This window comes from Aptenodytes patagonicus, chromosome 4 (assembly GCF_965638725.1).
Source record: "Aptenodytes patagonicus chromosome 4, bAptPat1.pri.cur, whole genome shotgun sequence".
In the NCBI taxonomy this organism is placed as follows: Eukaryota; Metazoa; Chordata; class Aves; order Sphenisciformes; family Spheniscidae; genus Aptenodytes; species Aptenodytes patagonicus.
Window position 1 is genome coordinate 61,698,960 of NC_134952.1, and position 26,155 is coordinate 61,725,114.

A 26,155-nucleotide genomic window follows, 5' to 3' on the forward strand; every position below is an offset into this window, starting at 1 on the left:
AAAACTTGTGTGACTTTGTATGGATTTGGTCTGGCCTGGACAGCATCTTGTAAGAGAGAGAAGTGTGGTTTATACAGCTTTTTAAAAAAAATGACCCATTGTCATTTCCAGGGAAGAAGGTTTTTTATCCTGTTCTCTTCAGCCAGTATAACCCCAGTATAATTTATGGTCACCATGATTCCATCCCATCTTTAGAACAGCAGCTGGTAAGTACATGCTTCTCTGAATGCCTGCTTTTATTTGGACAAAGGGTTTTTTTAAAGGTGCAGGTGCTCTTGGGTAGCATTTCCATATTCCTTGTGCACAGTGACTACCACACAGACAAAATTAACTACAGCAGTCACCTTACTATGGGTTCTGCGGTTAAGTTTCACAGGGAAGTATCTTGGTACCATTTATTTTAACCCTTGTTTGATGTTTTATACATGGAACCTAAGAACTTAAACGGTGCCTGCTTCTCTGCCAGAAGGGATTTTCTAATTAGCAAACAATTCCTCCATGGTGTGCTGTCTTGGGGTGACAGTCCCTGATCTTGCTCTCATTTCTTCCTTGCACTGAAGAGTTTCTCTGCTTGCACCTCGAAGAGCTGACATTTGTAAAAAGCATAGATATCCTTAGATGAGTCAGTGAAAACAGAATTCCAGGGGCTGTCACAGTTATTCCCCCACTTACTTGAATGCCTACAGTGGCTTTTCCCATCCCACAGTTCATGATTAAACTGCCTGCAAGCAGACAGTGTGTTTCTGAAGTGTACCGTGTTTTCTCAGAGTCAAATGACATGCTTGGAGCTGTCCCTTCTGGCTTTAATCTGGCACTGATATAATACAGCATAACTCCACTGATTTCCATCTCACCTGCTTATCTTTGGTGTGAGAACAAAGCACTATTTTAAAAACATTGCCATGAGGCATATGATTAAAACATGTAGTTAAACCCAGGTGAATGTCCTTGATGAGGAGGAAGCAGTTGTGAGGAAGAAGCAGAGCACACAGACGAGAGGTTCACATGAATGCTAGTGGCAGAGCCATTGCTTGGCACTGCTGCAGATGTTATTCTCCATTCTCTTGTGCTCTGGCATTGCATTGTCTTGAAGCTAAAGGGGTGATAGAAGTGGTGGCTTTCCCTTTATGTACACCCTCCACTCTTGCTTCTCTCCAGAGTCAGCAGATCACAGTCCCCTGCCCACTAGTGCTGGTAAGTGGCTTGAGTTTTCAAATTGAAGCATAAGCCAGCTATGCAGCTTCATTCAGTTCCTCTGGGTCAGGTCCCAGCCTGCCACAGCTGCCCCTTTTACTGCCAGGCACTGCACCTATCAGGGCTCATCCTGTCTCAGGCTGGACACTGTCTCCAGAGCATCCCAGCTTCTATTGTTGTTCTTGGTAGGTAAGAATTAGGGGTGTTGTGAGCCCAGCAACAGTCACAGCTGAAAAAGATTGCTAGGGGTTTGAGTCCAGTCTACTGTCATCACTACCCCCACCTCGTGCAATCCCTCTAGAAAAATGAAGAATGAGAGTTTGAAAAGTCCACCCAAAATATTTTAAAATATTTTTTTGTCTACTGCTCCCTGTGTTATCCAATAGGTAGCCTTTTACTGAAGAGTCTGGAAAATCCTTTCCACCGTTTTTTTTTCTCAGAGGAAACTTGTTCTGATAATACCCTGGGATTCACATTAGCTCTTCTCTCTCTGATGAGAGCCCATCAGGGATCCTCAGGCTTGTAAGCACTGTGTTTAGGAAATGAAATAGAGTTTAGATCTTAAGCTAGCATAAATTCCACAAAGTATGCTGTCAGGACTGTGCTAATATTTATAGCTAATATTTGAATCGTAAAATGTGATGCTTATGTCAGAAAAGCCTCTTGATTTAAAGAAGTACTGCCAATCTCATTTTTATGTAGATTTTTCTATTTTCAGCCCACATTAGTTCCCAGGCATGAGGCCAGATCTGTGCCATTAAAATAAGACAGTGTTAGCTCTCTGTCCTGGTACTTGGGCTGCTGAGAAAAAAAAGCCTTCAGAAATCTTTGAAAGAATTTGATTTGTGCAGCAGCCACTTGCACTAATGGGAAATAATAATGCTAATGCATACGAGTAACTTGCTGTAAGGGCATCGTTATGGAGATTTCTTGTTACAGGCAGACCTGACAGATAAAATCTTGTTTCCTTTTAATTGGCTTCTGCAGTGGCTTGGCTTTTTCAAGGAAAGGAGAAATGAGAAAAGAAAGAGATAGCAACACGAGCAGTAAAATAAAAAAAAGCCATTGAAGTGACAAGGGTTATGAACAAAAAGCGGAGGCATGAACAAGAAATCAGGAGAGACTATTTTGGAAGAGGACTTTTCAGTAAAGGAAATGCTGGGATTCATAAATCCAGAAATGGAAATTCTGTCTCCTCATCTTCTGTAACTTTGTCGCAAGTGAAGCCAAAATTTTCAAAAACAGCTGCTAAGGGGTAGGTTTGTAACCAGACTTTCAAGAGTGTGAAGTACTGCTGACTTGCTTAGAGGATTTAAATACCTGTCCCAGTCCCTTGAAACTCTTGGATGTCTCACCAGATTGGCTTAGGTCACTCACACACATGAATTATGACCTTAGGGATCTATACTTGGATATCTGCTTTTGAAAATGATAGCCATGGTTTCTCACTGCTCTGATTTTCTACCTGTAATATGTAATGTTTTCATGGTCCATCTCAGTAATGTAGACTGCACATTCATTATTACAAAGGCTTTTATGGGATATATAACTACCACCTAACATTTCTGGACTTCAATTTTAGCTGGGTTTAGCAGTTCTGTAATGGAAAACTATTCTTACCACTTTCCTAATTTTTGTCAAAATTAAGGTAATTAAAAAGCTGTCAGTTGTGCAATCAGATTAGAACCACTGTTTTCTTCCAGAGCTCTTGTGGTCCACAATCCAGGTGCCACCATCTGCTCTACAGCGGTCTGGCTTCCCAGTATGTTTCTTACATCGGATTTGAATCTCGCAGAAACTAACGATTTTGGAGAATGTTTTCCCTGTGAAGAAGCAAACTCCAGAAAGTGATGTGATATTGCTCCACTTGGTCTACAACAGCAGGAGTGGAGCGAAACCTGATCATTCTGTATCAGGAGATTTATCCATGATAGTTAATGACACGGCTGATTTTTTTGGGCAGAAACATGTAATGAATATCTACAAAACCTGGTTCAGGATCAGCCATGGATTTACATGGGGAAGAATAAAAGGGCGGTTGCTCCTATTTCTGACCACATTCAGGGACTTGTCTGCTGCTCACACTGAAAGCATTTCTGCTCCCATATAAACATTCCTTTCCCTCCATGCAGATTATTAAAAAAGAAACTGGATTTTGGAGAGACTTTGGTTTTGGGATGACTTGCCAGTACAGATCTGATTTTATCAACATAGGTAAGAAAAATACACTCCAATACGTCTGCCTTTTTACTGAAACATAGAAAATTGTGATCAGCTTCCCTTTCCTTGGCCAGTGTGTCTATGCCTCTAATTTGCAGCAGTGCTCTGGTTAGATGTTCAGACTATTCCTAGGTGCCATAGAGGTTATCAGAATCTAAGCGTTGCTCAGTACAAATAAAGCAATTTTGTCTGATAGTGAAAGATTTAAAACTAAGAAATTTGGACACTTTAATTTTGGCAGAAAGTATGGCTGTTTTAAAGGGCTGACTGGAGCCAGAGAACGGCTGTAGTGCAATTAATGGTATTGACTTTGCTAGTATATACTTCTAGTTTTATTTTGGATTTTGTTTGTGTCAGGTGGCTTTGATCTGGACATTAAAGGCTGGGGTGGTGAAGATGTACATCTGTACCGCAAATACCTTCACAGCAACCTTATCGTGATCCGAACACCTGTCAGGGGTCTCTTCCATCTGTGGCATGAAAAGCAATGTCTGGACGAGCTGACCCCAGAGCAGTACAAAATGTGCATGCAGTCTAAGGCCATGAATGAAGCTTCTCATGGCCAGCTTGGGATGCTTGTTTTCAAGCAAGAGATTGAGACACACCTGCACAGACAGAAGCTGAGCAGTAAGAAGACATGAAGCCAGAAAGGGAGGCAAAAAGCCTCTGAATTGGACCATAGGGTGTTCTGGAAAAGACTTGCTAACAAGAAAAGACGGAGTGAGACTGAAAGAGGATGGAGATTCCAGCAGGATGGCAGCAAAAGAAGATGAGGGAGTGTGCTTGTTCTCCCTTCTTCTGTTTTTTTCTTAATAGGGCTTTTAAGTACTCCATTAGCCTGACTGTTCAGCGCTTGCTTCTTGTGGAGACTTGAACACTTGATGAGATTCAAGGTCACGGAGACAAGGAACATTACATAAATGCCAGTATTCACAATAACAAATGGATGTGCTCTTCCGTTGAAATATTTGTAAAATGTGTACAGTTATTTAAAGGATTGACTCTTTGGTGGGCCAATAATAATGAGTTATTTTCTACATCTAACCTGATGTATCTAAAAAGGGCTATTTTTGAAAAAGTACGGAGCTCCTGCTCTGAGAAGGAGATCTGATTGTTAATGACAGTTAAGCTGGAGTGACCAAAAATCTTTTTCCCTTAAGGGGCTGGGGCAGGGGGACAGCAGCAGTGCACTAACAGGGTATTCCTGGTTCATTCATAGACAAGAGGCATCTCAGAAAGTGCTTCCTAAAATTCAGAAAGAGAAAGCCCTACCTGTTAAGTGTGATGTTTCAAAAACGCTGGAGGGTAGTGTTTGTTCTCTTCTGTGGACAGTGAACCAAAAGCAATGAGCCATGTCTGTATCACATGAATCAGATGGTGTATTTCTACTTTAGAATACTGTAAGTATCCAAGATTTATTTTTAAACGAAGTTGGTTTTGCTTGGGAATTATTTTGTCATACTTCAGGTTTTCTACTCCTAGCCTTACTAGGAGCCTTCCAACACTTGGAAAATGCTCTGCAGATCTGTGTTTCCTGTGGATGGGAACTGGGTTCAGATGAGTGATTTTTCTACACAGCCTGGGTGCTGGAAGGCAGAAGCTTTACCATGCTGAAGAAAAGGAAATACATATCAACCTGCAGTACTGATTTAGCAGGAGGCTTTAAACTCTGAATGTCAGATACCAAAATTGATGAACATTTTCTGACTTTATACCAAAGTATTCCTTCTAAACCAAATATAGAATCTTGCCCAGGGCATAGCAAGCTTTTTGTAATTAACAAAATAAATTTTTGTGATGGATTACTGGACCCTGCAAATTCTCTTATGATAATTATAGGTGCAGCCTAAAAATTAGTCTCCTTCTTAATAGATTTTTTTTTTCAGTTGCCTAAAACTGTTGAAAGCATGAGTTACCGCTCTTGTAAAGCATTTTCTTTTAATGCTGACTGCTGTTTATCATTTTAATATATACTAGCCAACAAAAACTGCATGGGCTTGGAAATCCCATTTGCTTATCTAAATGCTGTTTCTCTAAGCGGTCTCTTTGTTTTATAGCTTCAGATTAATTCAAGGCAGTCTGAAACCAGATTCTAATTTGGTTTTTGGCTTGTAAAAGCTGGGGGAAGAAATATGCAAGATAGCACTGAACAGTGAATAAAACACTATTTGTTGTGCCACTGTGCGGTGGGAAGAGCGCTTATGAACCTCTTTTGAAAGCATTGCATGCAGAATCTGCAGACAGAGACCATGCTACTGTAAGTACCTTTTCCCTTGACATATGTTTACATGTGTTTGTCTTTTGTTGGATGCAAATGATCTGCGTTGCACTTCCCTTGCAAATCACCAAATGTCCAAAAACACTGCAAAAGTACAAAAAGAATGGAAACTCTGTATGCTTAAAAAACCCAACCCCCAAATACATCACTTACCATAAAAACTTCAGCCATAACTCAAGTTGCTCCTCCAAAGAACTTTTTTGTTCCCAGAATACATGATAAATTATTTATAAAGGGCTTTGTTTTGATGGAGTAACTTTACAAATATTATGCAGTAGGAGGACACAGGCATGGCTTGTTGAATGCATGAGAGTTATGGTAACTGGGCTGCTCCAAGGTGATAGTTGTTCCCACAGTCCCACTTAACCTGAATTTGAGACTGGATGATGTATATTATGAAAGTTTCATAATCATAACCTGCCTCAAGCCTAGCTTTAGCTGTTTCTATGATGTTTTTTCGTTATTTATTAGGTTTCCCTAAGCCCTCAGCAACTTAATGTAACTTTGAGGTTGGCCACACTTGTAGAGCAGGGCTACACCAGATGACCTCTAGAGGTCCCTTCAAACCTATATTAGTCTCTAATTCTAAGCACTGGGCACCTGTGAATTCAACACTTGTTACTCTGGGTACCTTAGCAAGCACGTCATCCAGTCCCTGTCAGAGTTTCACAAGTTATGTTTTTAAATAGCACCTTTGTGATTCTCTTGCACGTCCTTTTCCACAGAGGTGCTGTTCCTCCTGCCAGGAATAATACTGTCTATGCAGTTCCTGTTCTTTGGCTGCAGAAGCCAGTTTGGCAAGAGGTGAGATTGAATCAATGATAGAGAGAGCCAGCCCGCAGTCCTTGGCCACCTCAGTGATGTGCAGGAGAATCTAATCACAGCAGAAGTCTGGCAGGGCTCTTTTAAAGGTGGAGACTGCACTGATATGAGAGGTGAAGAACAACATGAGAAAGGGAAGCTGCTGTTAGCTACGCTTCTGTGAGCCAAATGGAGTTGTAACAGGTCTTCCAGACCAGTTAGAAAAAGATGAAATCCGAAGAGAGCAGCCAACAGAACCGTAGCTTTTGCCAGGCAGCTCTCTACCTTTCTTGTCCCAGAAGCAGCTTGTGATCTTTCTCAGAATGGCAACTGACTGGATCTTAGTTGGGGAGGGAATAGAGATCACCCTGTGTAGACGGGGAGGCCATATTGGGACTCCTTGCTTTAATTTTTGACAACTGTTGCATGCTCTGGCTAAAGGCATAGAGGCATGGGGCAAAACAAATTACCATATCCTTTCAGGTGTCGTGATCTCTCCAGCAAGCAATTTTCAAATATGACGACTCTTGTAATCCTTGCACAGCATCCCTTGAAGAAAGAAAGATTCTACAGAGAAGCTCCCCAAGACAAGCAGTGCCCTTGATTCCCGACCACTGCAAGTCATCCTTGCTCCACAGACTTTCAGGGTAACTAGATTTCAGAGCAATAGAAGAGCCAGTCTTGAGGGCATCTGTTCTGGCAAGGGTGCTGCCTTTGCAGTCAGTGCAGTAATCTAAATGTGTAGGTATAAAACTTCAGGTTTCTTCCCTCACAGCAGATTCACAGTGGAGCTGTGAGTCTTTAAAAAACTGAGGCATGATTCTCAAACGTGGAATAGATGTGAACACTGACAGTGGCTTTCCCTGGGCTCTACTGAGCCAACATGTGCAAATAAGTACTTATAATATAAAAGGTATGTGAAGCTACCAGTCCACTGGTCAGCAGGTCAAACCCTGAGGAGTTCCAGTATAGATCTTAGAGCTAAAATTGATCCTGTCCTGCTGTCCTCCAGTCCTGTTGTGTCCACTCTAGATCAGCCTGCACCTTATTTCTGCAATTTAATGCCCTGCCTCTCAAACTGCCTTTTTAAAGGAGACTTTGTCCCCTATCTTTACCAGCCCATAAGTATATAAAACACTTAATGATTTGTCTCCAGCAGGACAACAGCTATGGCATGTTCTTCACATGAGAACAGATGCTAACTTTTCTCTAGAATCTCTGAATGACCTTTCTTTTTGGCTATATTTTTCAGAAGAAACAGTTCATGAAGAGGGAAGGAGGGATTTTTTCCCCCCCCTACAAATAATCTAGCACCCCCTCTCATGATTGATACAGATTATGTTGAAAATATCTCTTTGATACATGTGATACAGTGCTCAAGAAGCTTCTTAAGTCATTTGCCCTGCCAGAGTATTGTTACTTTCAGAATCTCGCTTTACATTAAGGTTTTATCTCTAGCAAGTTAAACCTGCTGTAACTGGAGTGCAGTTATCCCCTCTTTCCTTGTATGGAAACCACCTATCAGCATAGTTGTAAATTTTAAGACCAGATGACTACAACAATTTCTTTTAATCTGTATTCTGCAAAACACGGATCAATATAAGACTGAAGTTTTTGGCTGCTTCGTCAAGTTAAGCAGAGTAGCCCTGATCCAACAGAAAGAAGGGAACAGATAAACAACTGAAACAAGATTGAGTCTTGTTCACTGTTTGAGGATTGCATCTCTAAAAAATCATGTTAGCAGATTCACATCACAACCCTCAGCTGTACAATTTGTCACGTGCAACAACATGAGGAAATCTGGGTGAGGACTAATTTGGTATGTGATTCTGTCCAGCCTCTCTCCCAATATTCTGAATTATGTATTTAAAGAGCAGTGTAACAGATATGAAGAGAGAACATTATGTTGAAAGAACAAGTTCTATGTTAAAGTTTACACCAGATGCATCTCAGTAATCTGGACACAACTTTCAATAAATAGCTCCATTTTGGAAAATAGCATTCTTTACTGGCAAACACTCTTCTGTAAACTGTACTAATACTGATATAGGTCCTGCTGCTTACATTTTTTAGGCTCTGTGCATGTGGTAGTCTTTCATACAAATTCCTGTATCCCTTCTCCTTTCCCTTTCAAAAGGTTGATCCCTCTCTATGCAGAAAGGCCAGTGTGGGATTTAAATACAAGTTAAAAGAGTGAGGATCTATATTCAGAGGCTAAAAGAGTTAAAAAAAAAGCACTTTTCATGAAAATCCCTCTTCACAGAGAACACCTTTAACTGAAAGACACTGGGGGTTTGCTCGGATGTTTGGCTTGAACATGCCTGATTCCAAGGGCACAGCATTTTACAGGATTAAGCTTCACATTATGCAAATTACTATATCAAGACCGATCACCTCTCCAAGTTGTTTTGTGCCTTCAGGAAGGTATGATCTCATTCAACTGTAGATATTAATCTATTTCCCAGATGGCACACAACCTTGCATTCAAGAACAAAAGGCAGCTCGAATACGGAAGTCCCCCAAGAAATCTGGAAAAACCCACTGAAAATACGTGACAGTATCTCCCTATTCAACTGATTACTTCATCACCTCATTCACTCTATTGTGCGGGATACATCCAGGTGCTTTGCAGCTTGCTGGGCTGATGCATCCTTTAACTCAGTTGATATGACAAGCCCACAAAAGTACTTATCCTCCCACTGCTTTGTTGTGAAGGATATAAAATAGAGGCACTTATGGCAACTGTTTCAGGTAAGCATCAGCAACTCTAGTTCGAAGTTCAGTCTTTGTGAATACAAGCATGGGGCTGCACAGCGAGACCGGGAGGTTCACTCAAAGAGAGAGATGTAATCTGGTTCTTGGTCCTCTTGGCCACATGGATAAAGCAACAGCTCCTTCCCCAGGGAAGTGATGGGTTCATTCTGTTGATATAGGATATGATTAAACACCACCTTTCAAGCAGACCCTACCTATCACAACATCACAGGGTGGACAGCAGTCTCTCTGCCTCTGTTACAATGTGGACTTGTTCATACTGCTGTGTGATACAGTTCAGTGCCTTGGGGAACTCAGGGAAGGACCTACATGGCTAACCTCTGTCTTCATAAAACAATGTCTGTGCTCGGTGCAGTAACCCAGTGACACAACTCTGGCAGTTCTCAGAAAAAAGCTGTGCTTGTCTCGTAGGCAACCACAGCTTCTAGGGCGTGAAATGCTGCCCTGCCTAGAAAGTGCTGGAGCAAGGACTGTGTAGTGCAGGAGGTCTGTAGGATTCTTTGCAGACTGTGGGCATGGCTCTATCTTTAATATAGATATGCACAGCCAGGCTTTAAATCCTCTGGCTCTGGTACCAATAGCCATATTAGCTCCTACTTTCAACAAATTCAGCCTGAACTGTGAAACCCATGCAAGAAGCAAGTTCAGGTAGCCCAGGTAGAGCTTCATATAGCAAATGAACATAGATATTTTCCTCATGTCCAATTTTGTTTAGCCGTCTGTATTAGGCTAGGCACTTATTTAAAAGAAACACAGATTTTGAATGAACCTTTAGGCAAAATGATTGTCCTGTCCCTGGGCAGACCTTACAGTAAAGGAATGAACAATCCATCTGGCCCTCCTTGGAGCTCATGTAACTGCAGTCAGTGCTAGTAAACACTGCTGTTATTGTTGCAAGAACATGCCAACCTTCTTCCTTTCCTTCTATTTTTTATCTTTGCTCAGTATCACACCTTGCCTGCTTTGAGATTATAAAGATAACCTTGTTCTCTTTCATGCTGAAGCTGGAGACAAGCAGGATTTTCTGCTTACCCAACTTGCTGGGACCCCACAGCCCCGGAGAGATTCCAATAAAAAGGAGTCTGCCTGAGTATGCTGTCACCTCTCACCTTACCAGCATTTCTACTAAACAGTGTGTAAGTAACTTGAGCCCTGTGGGCAAGGTGTTCTGCACACTTGAGGGGGAGTGTGTCAGGTCTAAGGTGTTTGAAATGTGTTAGGTTGCCTGAGATGTACTCATCAGGCTGGCATATCCTCCTGGAGCAGCACACAGGATACCCAACGGCAGCTAAAATGCGTCTAGTTACCTATTTTAAAACAACTGAATCTATTCTTTCTTATTTTGAAGTGCCCTGAGGCAATTAAACAAACAGTTAATGAATGTATTGCTAGATGTTCACCTTGTGGTAGTCTACAAGGTCAGCCAGCATTGAATGTTGTAACTGGTCCACTCCAAGGAAGCTGTAGGAATCACTGGAGGCATCAATGAGGAAGTGTTTACATCCTTCCACAGACCGATAGGAGAGCACGTAGCCTTTGATTTTCTCACTGACCCGGACCAGAAAACTCCCCGGTACTGTTTTATTCAGAAGCTCCTCTGCTTTCTTAGAGGTTAGGATACCTGTTCAAAACCAAAACACAAAACTGAAGAGAGAAAAGCATTTGTGCAGGACTGGATGGAACAGTACTCACAAGAAATCTGCTTTACCGCTCTAAAACCGGTCCATGACACTTCAATCCCTTACATTGTTTTCTTGCCCAATAGCCCAGGAAGAACAGTACTGCTATTGCTAGTAACAGACCATGGCCACGTGCTAACTGTGCTTTATGTTAACTGTTCCAGACTTGGCTGACTATGAATGATAAATGTGCAGGGCTCAAAAGGACAGTTTCTGTGTTATGAGAGAGAACGGCATTGCAGTGCGTTGTATGTTGATTCCAGTATAGCAGGGCTGTGCAGACAGTGATCACAGGTCCTGTCAGAAAACCATGCAAGCATTGAAAGCCCAGTTACAAGAGGATAATGCTTTTGTTGCTGCAGTCTTGGATCGAAGGGGTTTCCAAAGCAAGGGAGATGGATGGGGTCGTGATGACCTGTTAGAAATGGGACGGAAAGGTGATGGATTATGAGCATGTATGGAGGGAGAATGACCTGGGGCCAAGGATGAGGTGTGCCCAAATCTCTCTCACCCTGGTCCAAACAGTTACCAGGGTAACCGTGCATCCAGTGCAGGGAGGCAGGGGTGGCACAGAGGTACAGGGTATTTTGAAGATCTGGCCTCTGTTCTAACACTTTAGCTTGCCCTTTGTCATAATCCTAAAGGAATGTAAACTACATTCATAGAAATTTACAATGGAAAACCTAGCCACCTTTGAAAAGCTCCTGGGCCCAGCCTGTGGCAGCAGCCACGTTAGCAGAAACAACTCCTTGAAGAGTTGTGTTGGGGCAGAAACGCTCAGGACTCACCATGGAACCAAGGTGCTATCGTGTCTGCGGTTTTCTGATAGCCGGCTCGGAGAGGGAATTGCTCCTCTTTGAACCATTTGATGATGCTTTCTTCGGTGGAATTGGAGATTGTCCTCTGAATTCCCTCTTTCCTGTTAGAAAAGACCGTGGTTTGTGCATCAAGTTCAAATGACAGCTTTTGAGTCCTTGGCAGGACTTACCTTTTGTTCAGGAAGTTAAGAACAGCCCTAAAAAGAAGGCTTACACTAGTGTCAGCAATATTATATGGTTTTCAGTGGACACCTAGCATAGAGGATGTATAGTCTAGGCTTAGGACGCTCTACTAAATAAAGTTGTTACCCTCCAGGGCTGAACAAATAAGCCTCATCACACCCTAGGCTGGAATGTAGCCTAGGCTCTGTGTTTTCCCCTGCTGGGTGTCTCCTCCACGTGAGGAGGAGAGCTAACCATTCCCACCTCAACCATCCCATGCTAGAGCAGAAGAATCTCATCCCTTCTCCCCTCCACAGTGCACAGGGTTTCCTTACCTAATCGCTCTCCCGTTTGCCATTGCAGGAGGTAGAAGTTTAGGCTTGGGGGGGAGAGGTGGATACTGGAGTCGTCGCCGATCTCCTGCTGTGGCACCCTTGGAAATATCTGCCTGCTTCCCTCTGTGGATACCCTGCAGTGAAAGCCTTCTGTAGTCATCCCTGGCTTGCCGTGCAAGGGAGCGTCTCTTCTCATCTGCTGCCTTGGATTTCCGCACTGGAACAAAAAAGGAGTCCTACAGGAGCGAACAAGCAGGCAAGTTTTAAGCTTGCTGCCCTTTGGCCACCTTCCTGCTTGATGAAGTGGAAGAAAAACCCGTTTCATAAGGTGAAAGATGCACTCAATTGTGAGACCATTTGCCACATGTATCCCATTACTTTTGGGCATCTGCTACTTAACAGGGTCCAGTTTTTATTCCTTCAAGAGATTAAAAATCTGGGTTCTTTCTGGGCACCAGGTCCCTTTGTACTTAAAGACTACTTGGTTTTGTTTTGGATGCTGACTCCTGGTTCAGACAGATTTCTGTAGTGCCTTTCATGTGAGCTAGCAGCAGGGGGGCGCGGGGAGGATGCATGGAATAAAAGCTGCTGAAATGACCCTAAATCAATCCTTTGAACGATTTGAAAGTGCTGATCATTTTTTGAGGGTTGGAGGGAGTCTTGCTGAAACTGTTACAGAAAATGGAGAACTTGGCTGGGTTGTTGTTTTGGTTTGGGTTTTTTTTTTTTTTTCTGTAAAACTGCCTTGATTGTCTAGGTCCAGCTCATCCTGGAGTCTGTAGGAGTAACCAGCTCTCCAGTCAGTCTGAGTTAGGCTAGTTCTTTCCTTGCTTTTGTAATCAACTTCAGTTTGTGGGGGTTTTTTTATCAGTAAGAAAAATAAAACCCTTGGCCTGAAGTGGAAACAATTGGTAGTACAGCATTGCCATCTACTGAGCAGCAGGGGAGGAACGGGGGGAAAAAAAAATGCATCAGGTTCTCCTTCAGGAAGTATTTGGCAGCAGTGATGGATGCTACTGCATCTCATACTGTTTGCCATTTTCCTTCCTATCGTTGTGATTCATTACATGAGACAGTGCAGCAGGGCTCCGCTTATGTGGGATCGTGCTTGGATGACAGGGAAGCCCTTTTTAATTAGTCCCTGTCACCCATTATCCTTGCCGTCAAGAGCAACGGTTACTGCAAAGTCCTATGGAAGGCCAGCTTCTAGCTTAAAATTAATTATCCTGGCTATACTCATGTGGTTCCTATTTGTTGCTTGTTTTAATATAGTATCTGTAGGACAAATTTTCCATTTCCATGCCCAGCTCTAGTCTCAATGCTGTGTGGACTCAGAAATATTTCTGATAATGCAGCGCTGTATTTCTTGGCAGTACTCTCCACCCACTGACCGATTATTCAGTTCCAGTGTGGCAGGAGAAGGATTGCGATGATCCCACAGAGCCCTAGGATTTCTCAAGTCCCATAGGAAAAGGTCATCCTAAGATCTTACAGGATTCCTGCCATTCAGGCTCATTCTCATCCGATTTCTGCAGCGTCCTCTGGCTCTCTGAGCTGGGGTGGCTCTGTGGTATTGCCTCCTGAGGAGCTGTGGTCTCTTCTTCTGAATGTCTCCTCTGTGTTTCCTTCGTCTATGAAAGAAACAGTACGTTCAGCTTTGTCCCAGGCTAGTTTTAACCCTGCTTTTTAGCTAGCCTTGAAATACTGGGAACTCCATTCTTTATTGTGAATCCCTCCGATTTCAACAACATACAGATCCTCTGTCTTTACTGCAGGTGACAACAGAGGAAGTAAGGGAAAACAGTTTACCAGAAATCATCAGGAGCATCCCCCTGTGCTGCTCCCCAGTCTGCCAGCCTGGCCTGCTTTGTATCATCTCCAAATTGTCACACTGTACATGAGGAGCACGGCAACACTGGATAAAACTGGTCTGAGAGATGAGGACATTCTCGGGTCAGATGAGGCTCTGAGGCTGACTGGGCCTCTAGGATAAAGTCTGGGCCCCACTCAATGTGTTAGGAGCATCCTAGGTTGCCACTTACCTGTTGGAAGCCATGTTTCCTCATGTGGCAGTCTGCCAGCATCTGGTGAACATCTCTGGTTTCCCTCTAGGCAGAGGAAAAGAGCAGTGAGAGATAAATGTGGTGTTAGGACCGTTGCTCTTTTTTGGAGCAACAGGTGTTTAATGCAGAAGCAGTGATGTGACTTTTATGTTAACAAATTTTGCCAGCCTTCCCTGACAAGCATTCTTTTTTTTCATCATATTAGGCCTAATATGCCACAGGAGGAGAACTCAGGGGTGTCAGGATTGTCATAAGCACGCCTAGATCCGCTAAGCAATGCTCCCAAGTGCTCCAGGGAGTAGTCCCTTCCCTCCCTCCTCCCTCCCTCTAAAGCAAGCCCTAGCAGAACTTGCTATCCACAGCTTTACCTGCCTGTGCTTGTTTGCTGCTGTGGCTGGGGTGCTGCAAACTCCTGCTCGTCAAACTGACCCAACTAGTTGCATATCTCATGTTCGCTCTTCCCTGCAAACCAGTCTAGCTACCCTGGCAGCAGTTTCTAGCTGAGACCTGCCTTTTAAGACGAACAGTTAGACTTGCCTTTGAGCAAACACCCACCCACCTCCCTGCTGCCTCCCACAGCACAGTGAGTAATGAGTTAACTGTACTATGCTGCTTACCAAGGACACGCTTTGTTTTATCTCCATCACCTACTTGGCTAATATTTAATATGAACGTGGCTTTCCAATTTCCCTCTCCTTGACAGGAAACTAGGAACTTCAAATATGTGTGAAGCAGCTTCTTTTCTTAGATCAGCCCCCCATCCCCTGCAGCAGACAAAGCACAATGCCTGGATCCCTCAGGTTAAATGGGAACTAGATCTTGGAGAAAGCACTTTAATGAGGGAGATGAGAAAAAGCCCCTCTCCAGGCCTAGAAAATGCAACAGGGGTCTTCGGTCTGGATCCCTCCTTCTAATAGCAAAAGCCCCAGAAACCTGGGAAAAATTACTAACAATACAATGACAGAAAACAAAAGTAAAATATACAATTCCCCTCTATTTCCATGCACAAGACTTAGAAAGGGGTTTAGATATTTTTTTTGGTGGTGGTGGGATTTTTGGTTTGGGGGTTTTTTGCCCCCTTTTTTTTTTTTTTAGCTGTGACTAATAGCTTCCTTTGAAAAGAAAAAAAAATCTCCCACCTAGTTGCTCAACTTCAGCAAACAGTGCTAAGAAAAACCCTGTATGACTCAGAGGCTTTTGATAAAGGAGACAGCCGCTCCAAACTCCCTTCAGTATTTTGGTAGCAGCAGGAGAGGCGCTTTGCCAAAACCCAACCATCAGTTATCGTGCTTTTTACACTGAAATACAGAGTGGCTGTATAATAAAAGAATATACACTCATACAAGTTAGCAGCAAAAGGCTGAATGAAAACTCTGCTGAATGAGATTGGACTTCTCCCATTAAATTGGCAAGGTGTTCTGTTCAACTTTGATTGCATGGGTAGTTAATTTAACTCATCTTTTTCTCAGTTCTTTGCAGATGGCTTTTTGTAGCTGGTTAAAAAGTAGAAATGATTTATTGCTGGAGAAAAATATTTCTGTAATGAAACACCACAGCAAAGCAGACGCTGTAGTTACTGCATTTGGAGTTGTCCTGTGCTGTCAAGATCATAAGCTATTTTCTAACTATTTTAGAAGACAAAAAAAAAAAACAACCCTAAAATATGCATGTCAGAGGATGCTGGTAAAATTGTCTTCATCTGTTCTTTTATACAAGTAGATGATTTGTCTGAGGGCTGTAACCTTGCATGTACAGATCCTGAGATAGCCTCCCCAGTCTTGCCCCAAAAGCCATTCATACCAGCCACAGAGCAGGAGGGAAAGTACTGCAACCCTTGTTTTACCCACGGAGAATGGAAGCAAAGGAATCCAGAGTAACTTATCCGTCGGTACGGAGCAGATCTATCCCAGCTGAGAATAGCACTCAGACCTCCCGAGTCCTAAGGAAGGATGTAACAGCACGGCTTCTTCTCTGACTACAGAAGAAAAGCCTTAACACTTAGCTGTCTTTTTTTTCTTCTTCAAATTTCTATTTACAGCAACCAGGATTTGCTGTACTTCCTAGATCCCAAAGCACATGTTTCTGATAGTTACAGAGAAAAGGGGGAAAACTACCTTTGTGAGCTCCTGGCTTTTCCCTGTTGTAGCAGCAGCAGTTTTTCTCCCACCTTCCTTCTTTTCCTCCACAGTGCTTTTTTTATTCCCGTGAAGGTCTGTCTCACCCAGGCCTCCTGGTTGTGGATGTAGAGACCGTGTTACAGAAGAATCAGTCTCTCTGAAATGCGAGAGAGGGAGGACTTAGGAACCTGAGGGAGTCACCTTCTGCTCTCTGAGCATCTTGTGAGGAAGCTGCACGTGACCAGAGCAGTGCTGCCATGAAGTGACGTGCATGCGGGCAGCTATCTTATCTCCAAATCAGGTAGATGGAATAATTAAAATAATGACTTGTGGTGAGTAACTGTCATCCTGCTGTACACGGGCACCCGTCGGTGAATCAGTGCAATCCAAACTCATCACCTGCTGCAGTAACAGAGCTAGCATTTCCTGTGGTCTGCAGAGGGTAGTGCGCAGGAGCCATATCACGGGAGGCTCGATGAGCTGGGGCAAGCCTCAGGCTGGAGCTGGTCTCTGCCAGCATTGTGTGTACTCGCAGAAAGCCAACCTTTGCCTGTGCCTTTCGCCTGCAAGTCGAGTGTGACAGTGCTAACCACAGCCCCTAAAGAGAAGACTCCAGCCTCTGGGTCCCTAGAAATGCCTTCTCCTCTGTGTCTGCCCACTGAGTCTTCCAGCTGAAGGGTGCTTACCTGCCCTCCTTGCCTTGCTCTCTCGCTAACCGCTTTGCCCTTTGTGCCTGGATCTCTTCACAGATGGCCGTGTATGATTTATCTGAAGGATGCTCGCCCATCACCCAGACCCAGACATCGTTGTCAGCGCCGAGCTTCCACGTCACCGACTTCCCGTTGGCTAGAAAAGAAGCGGCTCTTTGGCAAACACTGTTTGCTTGGTGACTCCGAGTAGGTCCTGTGTCCTGCCTGCTGTGCCCTCCTGGCTGCTGCCAATGGCAGAGTCTCTCCAAAAGCAGCTGTATGTGGGGAAAGCTTGGCCGGGACGCAGCACGCACCTCCCATTTCGTTTCACGGTACTGAAGCCAGGTCAGTGAAGGAGGCATTTCTGAGTCTGGGGGCAAGGGAGAAGGCTCACCACTGTTTCCTTTCTTGCTTTAATTCCTTGCCACTGCCCTCCTCAAACTATGTGAGGGTGAACTATCTGCAAACAGAGCATGCGGTGGAGAGCTGGGAGAAGAGGGCTATCTTCCTAGCAGCTGGCATGCTGTGTAATCCTGGCAAGGGAACTTCAGGTCTAAAGCCACAACAGGAACCTCCCTGCAGATCTGGTGCCCCAGGACAGACGTTCAAGTCCATGGATATTTTATAGACAGATTCAAAGGCCCTATTTAGTGGGAAACTTAATGAGATGCATCTCCTGGGGACAAGTAAGCCCTGTCTTCCCAGCTAGGGGAGTTGAGCAATTTGGTCAAGGACAGAGTGTCTGGGCCAGGGAGCAAAACCATTGCGTGCCTGGTCAAAACTACCCCATCGCAGGTGGGTTTAGTTATGGTTTGGAAATACAACTATGATATGTCCCTGGGAGAAGAAATTACTCTAAGGACACATTACCTCCTATTCCTAGGGAGCAGCTGACCTGGCCAGATCTATGCCAGAGGGGGAAGGAGCCAGCAGGCAGAGACTTACCTTTTCTCGGCAGTGGCTTCTTTGCTGAAGCCTTGTCCACAGCAGCTTCTCTTTCCTCCCACCGTCTGATCTGTTCCTGCCTCATCTTGAAGAAGAGGATCTGCTTCTGCTCCTCGCTGAGTTCTGCCAGCAGGTCAGGATCGATGTACATGTCTGATAATATCTGTTTCAGCATGGCTGCAGGTTTCAGTTACACACGTTTGTGGCGATGATCTCCAGGGATCAGATCCTCTTTCTGGCTCCAACAAGAGAGAGTCCCTCCCTGCCTGAGCCTGGAGCAGGAATGCAGGCGTGCCAGAGTAATTATACTTCTTTCTCTTTTTTTTTTTTTTTTTAGCTCAGACTTCCTGCACAGACCAAAAAAGTAAATAAGTAGCTTAAAACCTGCTGTTAAGATTCCTTGAAATAAGAGGTGAGCTCAGCTCCCACGCAGCCCCTGCCCGCTCTGCAGGGAGAGCTGACCAGAAGGGACAGAGTCCTGGAGTGGGGAGGTTGTGCTGATACTCTGATAAACCCAGCTGATAGTATATCGAAAGAAAGAGAGCGCTGCCTGTTACAGTCATCAGAGGTGAGGCTTGGCTGTGCCCAAACAAACATTCCTGCTGGGCAGGGAATCAATGAACCCATGACTAGACAGCTCCTCCTCCTTCCAAAGAGGAAAACTTTGATGATCAAAAGCCCAGCCTGCCTCGTTTTACCAAAGATGGGGAGGGCTTTCAGCCCTGCTTTTGAGGTGGGAGTGGGAATTTTGGGGTGCTCCTGTCCATCAAAGGCAGCCTCACAGCAAGTCAAGGGAGCGCAAGTAGTGCAGCTGGTTTGAAGAAAGACAACTTGGATGGTCAGCAGCTGAAGAGCTGAGGCAGCTCCTGGTCTGACACGTCTTGCTGATGCACCTTGCCCACGTGGTGAGCCTGCCATGGGACATCCCTGCCTGACAGGATGAAGCAGATGGGAAGAAGGAGCACCCCTGTTCCTGTCCGGGATGCCGGGTCATGTCTGGTGCACACCCACACAACTATGCTTTGTGCCTGTGAGTTTACATTTACAACAGGGGTTTCACTGAAAAATTGGGAGCTCTCCTGTCACTTGGGAAGGTGCCAAATGAGAAAATAGAAATGTGGACTAAAGACCTTGAAACCAACTCTTTTCCTTATCTGGATAAACTCAGGGAGATCAGGAGGTTGGTTGGCAGAGCTTTTGGTGGCACAGGGAGGCTGACAGCCACGTATGAAGTGCAACACCAGAGCAGGGTGGCTGGCTGGCCAGGGGTGGCAGGGGCTTTCTGGACAAACTCTTGGGAAATGTTGCCAGCAGGCTACAAGGAAATGAAGCTAGTGGGATTATTCGTGTGCTTCTGCACAAACCCCGAGAGTCTAAGGAACAAGCACACTAGGACAAAGCGCAGTAGGTGGGAGGAAGGGGGTTGGTGGGGCAGTAATGTGGAGATATAAAGGACACAGATATGGCAGAAGGACCTGTGCCAGGGTGAAGTGGGAGTATGTATTAAATCCTAAAGTCATATCAATTAACCATCTTACAGGAGAGGAGCTGGATCCCTAGAGACCCAATTGTTGGAAGAAAAGTGGTGAGAGCACCTTCAGCTTCAGAGTATGACTGCTTGGCTTCTGCCGAATAAAATAAAATAACAGAGAAGGAGGTGGTAGAGGAGCCAGTGAGTGCAATACTGAAGCTTTCCAAGGAGCACACACAGAGCACATTTAATTAGTTGAAATGGGGCAGCACAACAGCAGCCTTCATAAACTCACACTGGCAGGACAACATCTGCTGCGTTGGTCCACCTTCCCCTGCCTCACCCCCATGCCAGGATCAGGCAGGCTGTCCCAAGCATCCTCCCACTTCTGAACATGGCTTGCCCTAAAACTGCTGGAGACAGAGCTGGCTGGAGCCCCAGTGCAGTGAAGTTCCCCATGCACTTTCAGCAGGGAGAGCTTGAAAGGAGCTTGGAGCAGCTGGAGGAGCTGTAGGCAGGGAGACAAGGAGCTCCTCAAGGACCTCAAGGCATGGACAGAGCAGACCACGGTCCCAGCATAGCATTAGCTGCAGCAGAGGCCGGGAGCAGGAGTCCCTGTGAAGGTGCAGTGACCAGGAGTTGGGGATGAGCCTTCTCATTTCTGTTTTGTTTCTCTGGTTACTTTATATTTTCCCTATTAAAAATGTTAACTTAATTCCAGAAGCATGGAGCTGCTGTTCCAAATCTGTATTGCTTTTGTCTAAACAAGTGGCTTTCTTGATTTAAAAAAAAAAGACTTTTTGGGGAGGTGGTCTCATCTGGGCAATGCTTTCTGAGTCACCCCCTAATAGCAGAATTGTTCCAGCTCAGCAGCCAAAGGGGCTTGGACTGTTCTCAAGCCATGGAGGGTGGCAGCTGTAGAGAGGGAAGAGCTGTTTGTGGGAAGGGTGTTGGTGAGCAGTCCCTCATCCCTTGGGGTACCTGAACTGTCTGTTAAATTGCAAAGCTGGGGGACACTGCCGGAGGATTGCTGTTTAAGCTTCACTGCCTCCTGCTCCTAAGCACTACCTGAAAGAGAAGCCGTTTGCAAACAGATCAGGGTGTCAGAAAAGCACCTTTAACCAGAAATGGGTCCTTTAAGCTTTTAGTTGTGTTTTTTAAGATCAGTTCAACACAGGACAGTACGAAGGACACAAATTTTGGGGCTTATTTTAGGTAGACTGATGTCTTCAGGAGGTAGTTGATGTTGCTCTGATTGTAGGGGACATGGCAATCTCTTTGTCTGAACCCATGGTGGGTTTTGTTTGGAGAAACCACCAGGGTTGCATCCTTTGTGGATCTGAAACAGTAACTGAAGTGGATGGTAGCTCTGGGCATGGTCTGAGCTTGATGGTCTGGCAGAGATGCCTTCCGTGGGCCAACAGAAGTTAATCACGATGTCTAAAATTGAAGGGGCTTTTAACAAAAAAGACTTGTTGCATGCGGGGAGGTGAAATGCTTTTATTCTCTTCAGGTGAGAAGGTATCATTTGTGGTTTGTGTGGGCCAAATGCCGAGTGGTTTTGTTAAACAGACGGCACGCAATATCTTGCCCAGGGGGAAAAAAGGCCAGCCAGCTGCTCAGGCTCTGCCTTCTGGCTCTGGATCAGCAGGATTACTTTTTCCCAGAAACTCTTTAGGACAGTCGCAGTTCACTAGCCAGAGGGGTGCTTGGAAAAGAGGATGGCCAAAAGTAATTCTGTAAGGATGTCCTTGCTACAGTTGAGCAGAGGCCGTGTGCGGCTCTGGCTGGCAGGAGTGGCTGGAACCGGCTGGAAGTGCATATCATGAGCTCGAGTCCTGCACCCTGCCTCTTGATACAGCAGTGAGCAGCTTGAATCCACCTCACCATCATGTCAGCCCTCCTCCTCACGCCTTGGCTGCACAGGAGGTATTGGACACAGTCCAGAGTGGTTTATGTTGCAGAGTTAAAATTTGCAGTGAGCAAAGCTGCGGTGGTTAAGCGGTGTTTCTTTCCCTGTCTCTCCCAGTACTGCCTCTTGGTGCTTTAGGTGCCCTTCCTCACTCTGTCTGGGATGTGCTTCTGTCTTTGAAGGTTCTTTCTTTTATATTCTGTATCCAACCTGACTCCTTCTGCCTGACCGGGTTATCCGTTTCCCCCAACGCACTTGGGAGACAGAGATCGTTTGTAACAATTGCAAGACTTTTCCTTAGTTAAATTAGGCTTCCTGGGACATGACGCATGAGAAGCCATCAGCAGAACGCATGCAGCACGTCCACGCTGCTCTGGCTTCTCAGGAGTGGCAATGGCTTTGCTATGGCATTTCCTTAGGAGGACATGATGTGCTCTGCCATATGCAGTGGTGACAAACTGGTCCCTCTTTCCATGCCTGGGGACACAGTGTGTTGGTGAGGTGGAAGGGCGCTCAGCCGACAAGTTTCACGGTATTGATGCAGTTTTGCAGAGTTGGATCTCCTTGTAACATCATTGTAAGAGGAAATTTATAATGCTGTGTCCCAAAGGTACCCTTTAAAGCACCAGCTATTTTAACACTGGGAAGTCACATAAGCATTTTGAGAGGTCTGTGCAGTATTTCTTTTTTAGCAGTTACTTCATTAAAGATCTTAGGAGCTGGAAGTCCTTGTAATATCAGTCACATGCTGTTCCCAAAGTTTGAATGAAAGCCGTATTACTGACACTTGGCCAGAAGTGGTTTTGCTGATGCTGTTCCAGCTGTAAGTAGTATATTTACAGCTCAAACTTAGGGAAGCCAAGGACTGCCGTAATGGCAGTGGGACCTCTGAGCGGGTAACTTGTAGGAAAACTCTGGTAGAAGTCTTGTTAAACTTTCTACTGCTTGTATTTTTCTCATGAGAGTGATAGATAGGAGCTGGTTTTGTGGAAGAATAGGAGAAGAGAGCAGCCAAAAATAGCAAAAATTAAGTGGGGGGAGGTGGGAAGCCAAAATGGGGCTTTTGGGGCTCTACCACTCGTATATAAGTTGACTGGAAAGCCATAAGGGTAAATGCAATTCAAAGGTTAAATGACCCTTCAAAAAGCAAGGTCACGCAGCATTTAAATCGCCTGCCGGAGAGCAGCCTCTTCTCTGTGCTCCTGTAAATCATCTACCATTAACAGGGGAAACATAAGTCCATGAATACACATAAAAGCGCAATCGCTTTGAGAAGAGCTGGCATGAGTTCCTGCTCACATGTGCAGCGGGTGACACTTCGGCCACCGACAGGCTCATGGGACACCCCCGTCTGGCATCCTAGTCCTTGTCCTCACCATCAATGCTGCCAGCGGAGGGAAAGGTGCTCCAAGAAAACAATAGACAAACATACATAGATAGGTGTTTGATATGATTTACACCAATAAATCAAATAGGAGGGTGTAAAATGAAATAATGGACAAGTTGAATGGTGGTTCTTGTGCTGATTTTCTGGGAGGTGGCTTCTTCAACCTGCTGCACACATTACTGTAAATGTGACAGTAACTTTAAACTAAAAATAACCCAAGAAGCTCAAACATGAGAAGAAAAGAGAACACAAGAAGAGCTGCTTCAGGGTACAGCCTGATAAGCTAAGAGCATTTCCATTGTCACAAAGTAGCTTTTCCCATAAAAAGCAGGTTAGAGCAAGTTGTTCAGAAAATGGTGGGACTACATTGCTTTGAATCAAGAGCTTCTCCTTGGAGCTGGTCTTCTGCTCAGCAACAAGTGGCTGCAGAGGCACCGTCAGAAATCGTTTTCCCTGGCCAAGAGGATGGGCCATGAGAGTACAATTGAATTTCCTTTTCCTTGGCAAACTAAGCCCTGCAGCACCGAGGAGGTACTTTGCTCAGGTTTTGCTGGATTTCCCCAGTTCCAGCCACTCCAATGCCATCACCTCCCTGCCAGACTTCAGGAAGGGCTTTCTGATTTTTTGCAGAAGTTGAATCAAAGGAGAATCACCAAACCCACCTCAAATCAGCACGGCCAAAGGTAATCGCTCCCCAAACCTTGCTCTCAGTGCACAAGCCTTCATGGGTTAACTGTCACACATTGGTTCATAAAATGCAATTTTGTTAGAAAACATTTATGTTAGCAGCTGCACCGGCAAGGTTACTACCAAAATATCCTTCTGGGCTTTGGGTTTTTCACAGTCTTTGTTCGTTGGTGGTTTGTTTGTTTTGTTGTTGTGGTTTTCCTTTTGTTTTTTTTTTTTTTTTTAAATCTTCATCCTGTTCTAAATAGGGGAGTGATTCATTCCTCTTTTTCTGTTTAATTTTGCTTCAGCCTACCATTTTCTGTTTCAGAGGGCAGGAAAACTCCTGGTTCAGTCATAACAGAAGGAAACTGTGACTGTATAAGCTTGGCCCGTGGAAGACAGAACTAGACCTGTTTGTACCTTATTTAGCATAAATAGATTCTGTGTAAGGCTGGCATATAACTCTTGAAAGAACAAAACCGATGAAGTCACCACAACATGAACTACCTTGAAATTACCTATAGCTGAACTGACTTGCCCTATAGGTCCCTGATTTTGCTGAAGGGGCAGTGGTTATCTTACAGCAGGCACAAACTGATGGGGATGGCAATAAGGAAAAATAAATTGATGCAGCAGCGGTTACTGAACACAGTTTGAGGCCACATGGCTCTACTTTCAAGAAACAGGTTTCTTCCCTGCTAGAATTAAGTACAAATACTTCTTGACCTAGACATAGTGAGAATCATCTTCCTGTATCAAAATGACTTAGGGAATTACAAATTAAAAGCTCAGTGTGGTGAAAAGGGTGAGGGCTTCTACAGGTTAACACACAGGATCAGCTACCCAACCAAATACAGCCACTATAAGAAAGGAGTTTTTCTAACCATGACACTTAATTTAGTCTGTTTGCAGGTTTTGAACAACTTTGGGCAACAAGCTTCAGGGCTTTTTTGAAATGCAAACAGCAATATTTGTATTTGCTAATTGCACCGGGTGGTTTTGCCAGGGGACTGCTCTTGCAAGTGGGAAAGAAGCTGTTATGAGTAGCACTAGGCACACAAAGCTGCCATTTACATTTTCCACGTAGTTATTCACTCTTCTAAGCCCTCGGTTGTTCTGCACTGATGTAGTTTTGCCACTGGAAGCCGCAGGGCAAATGAGAAGCATTGGGCCAGGAGCACCTCTGAGTCTCTCAGCCCTGGCGAGCGTAAGGGCTGTGCTGGTGGCAACCGGGGCCGTCCCAGCTCTTCGGTGGGGACTGCCCTGGGGGGGAAAAGTGCACCCTGACGAGTCTGATCCTGCCCCAAACCTCTCTGATTTCAGAAATGGTTTGCTGTTAATGCATTGCTTGGGAATTGTGGAAACACAGGATAAAACACAAGTCGTGTTGATACAAATGCTGTGAGGAGAAGGAAGGACATTTAGTTCTTGCCTGTAACTATAAACTACTTTTAAAACTACATGCAGTTATAAAATTGCATGTGCTATGAAGGGGAACGAATTATTTGCGTGAAGACGAGGCGCCCAGAAGGCAGGAATCTGAGTCTGTGTCATCCCCTAGGGAAGTCTTGGGGAAAAAAAGGGAACATTGGGAGAGACAAAATGTGGTGAGAGGCAGGTAATGGGGTGGAGGGGGCTGTGTTAGATGACAGGGGCAAGGCAGAAGCTGTTCTGGAGGAATAGAGAGATGGAAATCAGTTTTCTCTTGCAAATAAAGTATGTCACACATCCATTGATCTCCCCTCTCTGTTAGCCTATGTGTGACACCCCTCGTTTGCCTGGATTTGGTGCTTGATGCACAGCCCTGACTGCTGTTGAAAGGATTGAATCCATCAGCCAGGAAGCATAACGATGCCATGGGGTTTTAGCCAATTCTTGGAAGAATGGGTATGAAAGCAGGTCTGCTCCTGTTTCCGTTTGAAGCGCTCGGGAAGATGAAAGCGTCACAGCTCTTCAATTCAACAGTGCTGGGTGTCCCGCATGTGTCCCCCCGTGTCACCGACAGCCCTCTGCGAGGGGCTGGCTCCAGCGGCCCTCCCTTCTCCCAGGCACACACTTGTTCCCACACCTTCCCCGTCCTCACCCGGCCCCTCGCACCTACCTCTGTCACCCTACGGCCTCAGGAATGGCTTCCTGGGCTCCCACCTGGCCTCGTACCTGACAGAGTCACTCTCCCCGTCTGTTTTTTCACGAGGAAGCCCCAGCAAGGGGCAGAGCCAAGTGTGGAGCTGCCCAAGGAGCCATCCTTGTGCCAGCTCTATGCCACGGTCCTGGGGTGCCGAGGCCCAAAGCCCGGGGCGTTGGTATTGGCGTCACACCTTACTGGGACCCTCCAGCTCGCTGCCCACCCCTGTGCCTGTGGGTTCTTCCCCCTTTTCTCCAGCCAGGCTCTCTGCTAGTGTCAGGGGCGCTGCAGGATTTCCAGCCCATCCCCAGGGAATGTCCCAGCTGATGCCTGCAGCTCGTACCTTGTGTCGGCATCCTGGTGCTGGGAAAGGTGCTCAGAAGGGTTCAGGGGAGAGAGACCCTCCAGGTGGGGAGGGTTTGGGCCATGGGTCCCATGCCTGGAGCGCCCAGGGAGCCAAGAGTGCAGTTCCTCTCCGCACTGATGCAACCAACATGGACCTTGTTCCTGCAGCT

General features: G+C 45.2%; 2 protein-coding genes and 1 long non-coding RNA gene across 5 annotated transcripts in view; 2 read left to right on the plus strand and 1 right to left on the minus strand.

The window, feature by feature from the left end:
* The window catches only part of CSGALNACT1 (chondroitin sulfate N-acetylgalactosaminyltransferase 1), a 47,147-nt gene extending 41,477 nt beyond the window's left edge, over positions 1 to 5,670 (plus strand). For 2 of the 3 annotated variants that reach the window (XM_076336928.1, XM_076336927.1), the window contains exons 8-10: positions 112 to 206; positions 3,327 to 3,408; positions 3,772 to 5,263. In XM_076336928.1, coding sequence (XP_076193043.1) covers positions 112 to 206; positions 3,327 to 3,408; positions 3,772 to 4,055 — 461 coding nt within the window. In that variant the 3' untranslated portion in view covers positions 4,056 to 5,263. Of the gene's footprint in view, positions 1 to 111; positions 207 to 3,326; positions 3,409 to 3,771; positions 5,264 to 5,471 lie in introns of those variants that run through there. The other variant, XM_076336929.1, reaches the window with a different exon arrangement.
* Positions 5,671 to 8,047: 2,377 nt separating this feature from the next.
* SH2D4A (SH2 domain containing 4A) lies at positions 8,048 to 18,251 on the minus strand. The gene is made up of 9 exons (XM_076336930.1): positions 18,077 to 18,251; positions 17,129 to 17,288; positions 16,440 to 16,599; positions 14,305 to 14,370; positions 13,755 to 13,893; positions 12,263 to 12,479; positions 11,736 to 11,866; positions 10,669 to 10,889; positions 8,048 to 9,414 (listed from the first exon to the last, which is right to left on the minus strand). The coding sequence occupies exons 1-9, from the start codon at positions 18,249 to 18,251 to the stop codon at positions 9,322 to 9,324; spliced, it is 1,362 nt and encodes a 453-aa protein (XP_076193045.1). The 3' UTR covers positions 8,048 to 9,321.
* On the plus strand, positions 17,271 to 20,267 carry LOC143159702 (uncharacterized). Its single transcript, XR_012995204.1, has 3 exons — positions 17,271 to 17,476; positions 18,015 to 19,106; positions 19,617 to 20,267. It is a non-coding gene; the product is annotated as an uncharacterized LOC143159702 (long non-coding RNA).
* Positions 20,268 to 26,155: the final 5,888 nt, after the last annotated feature.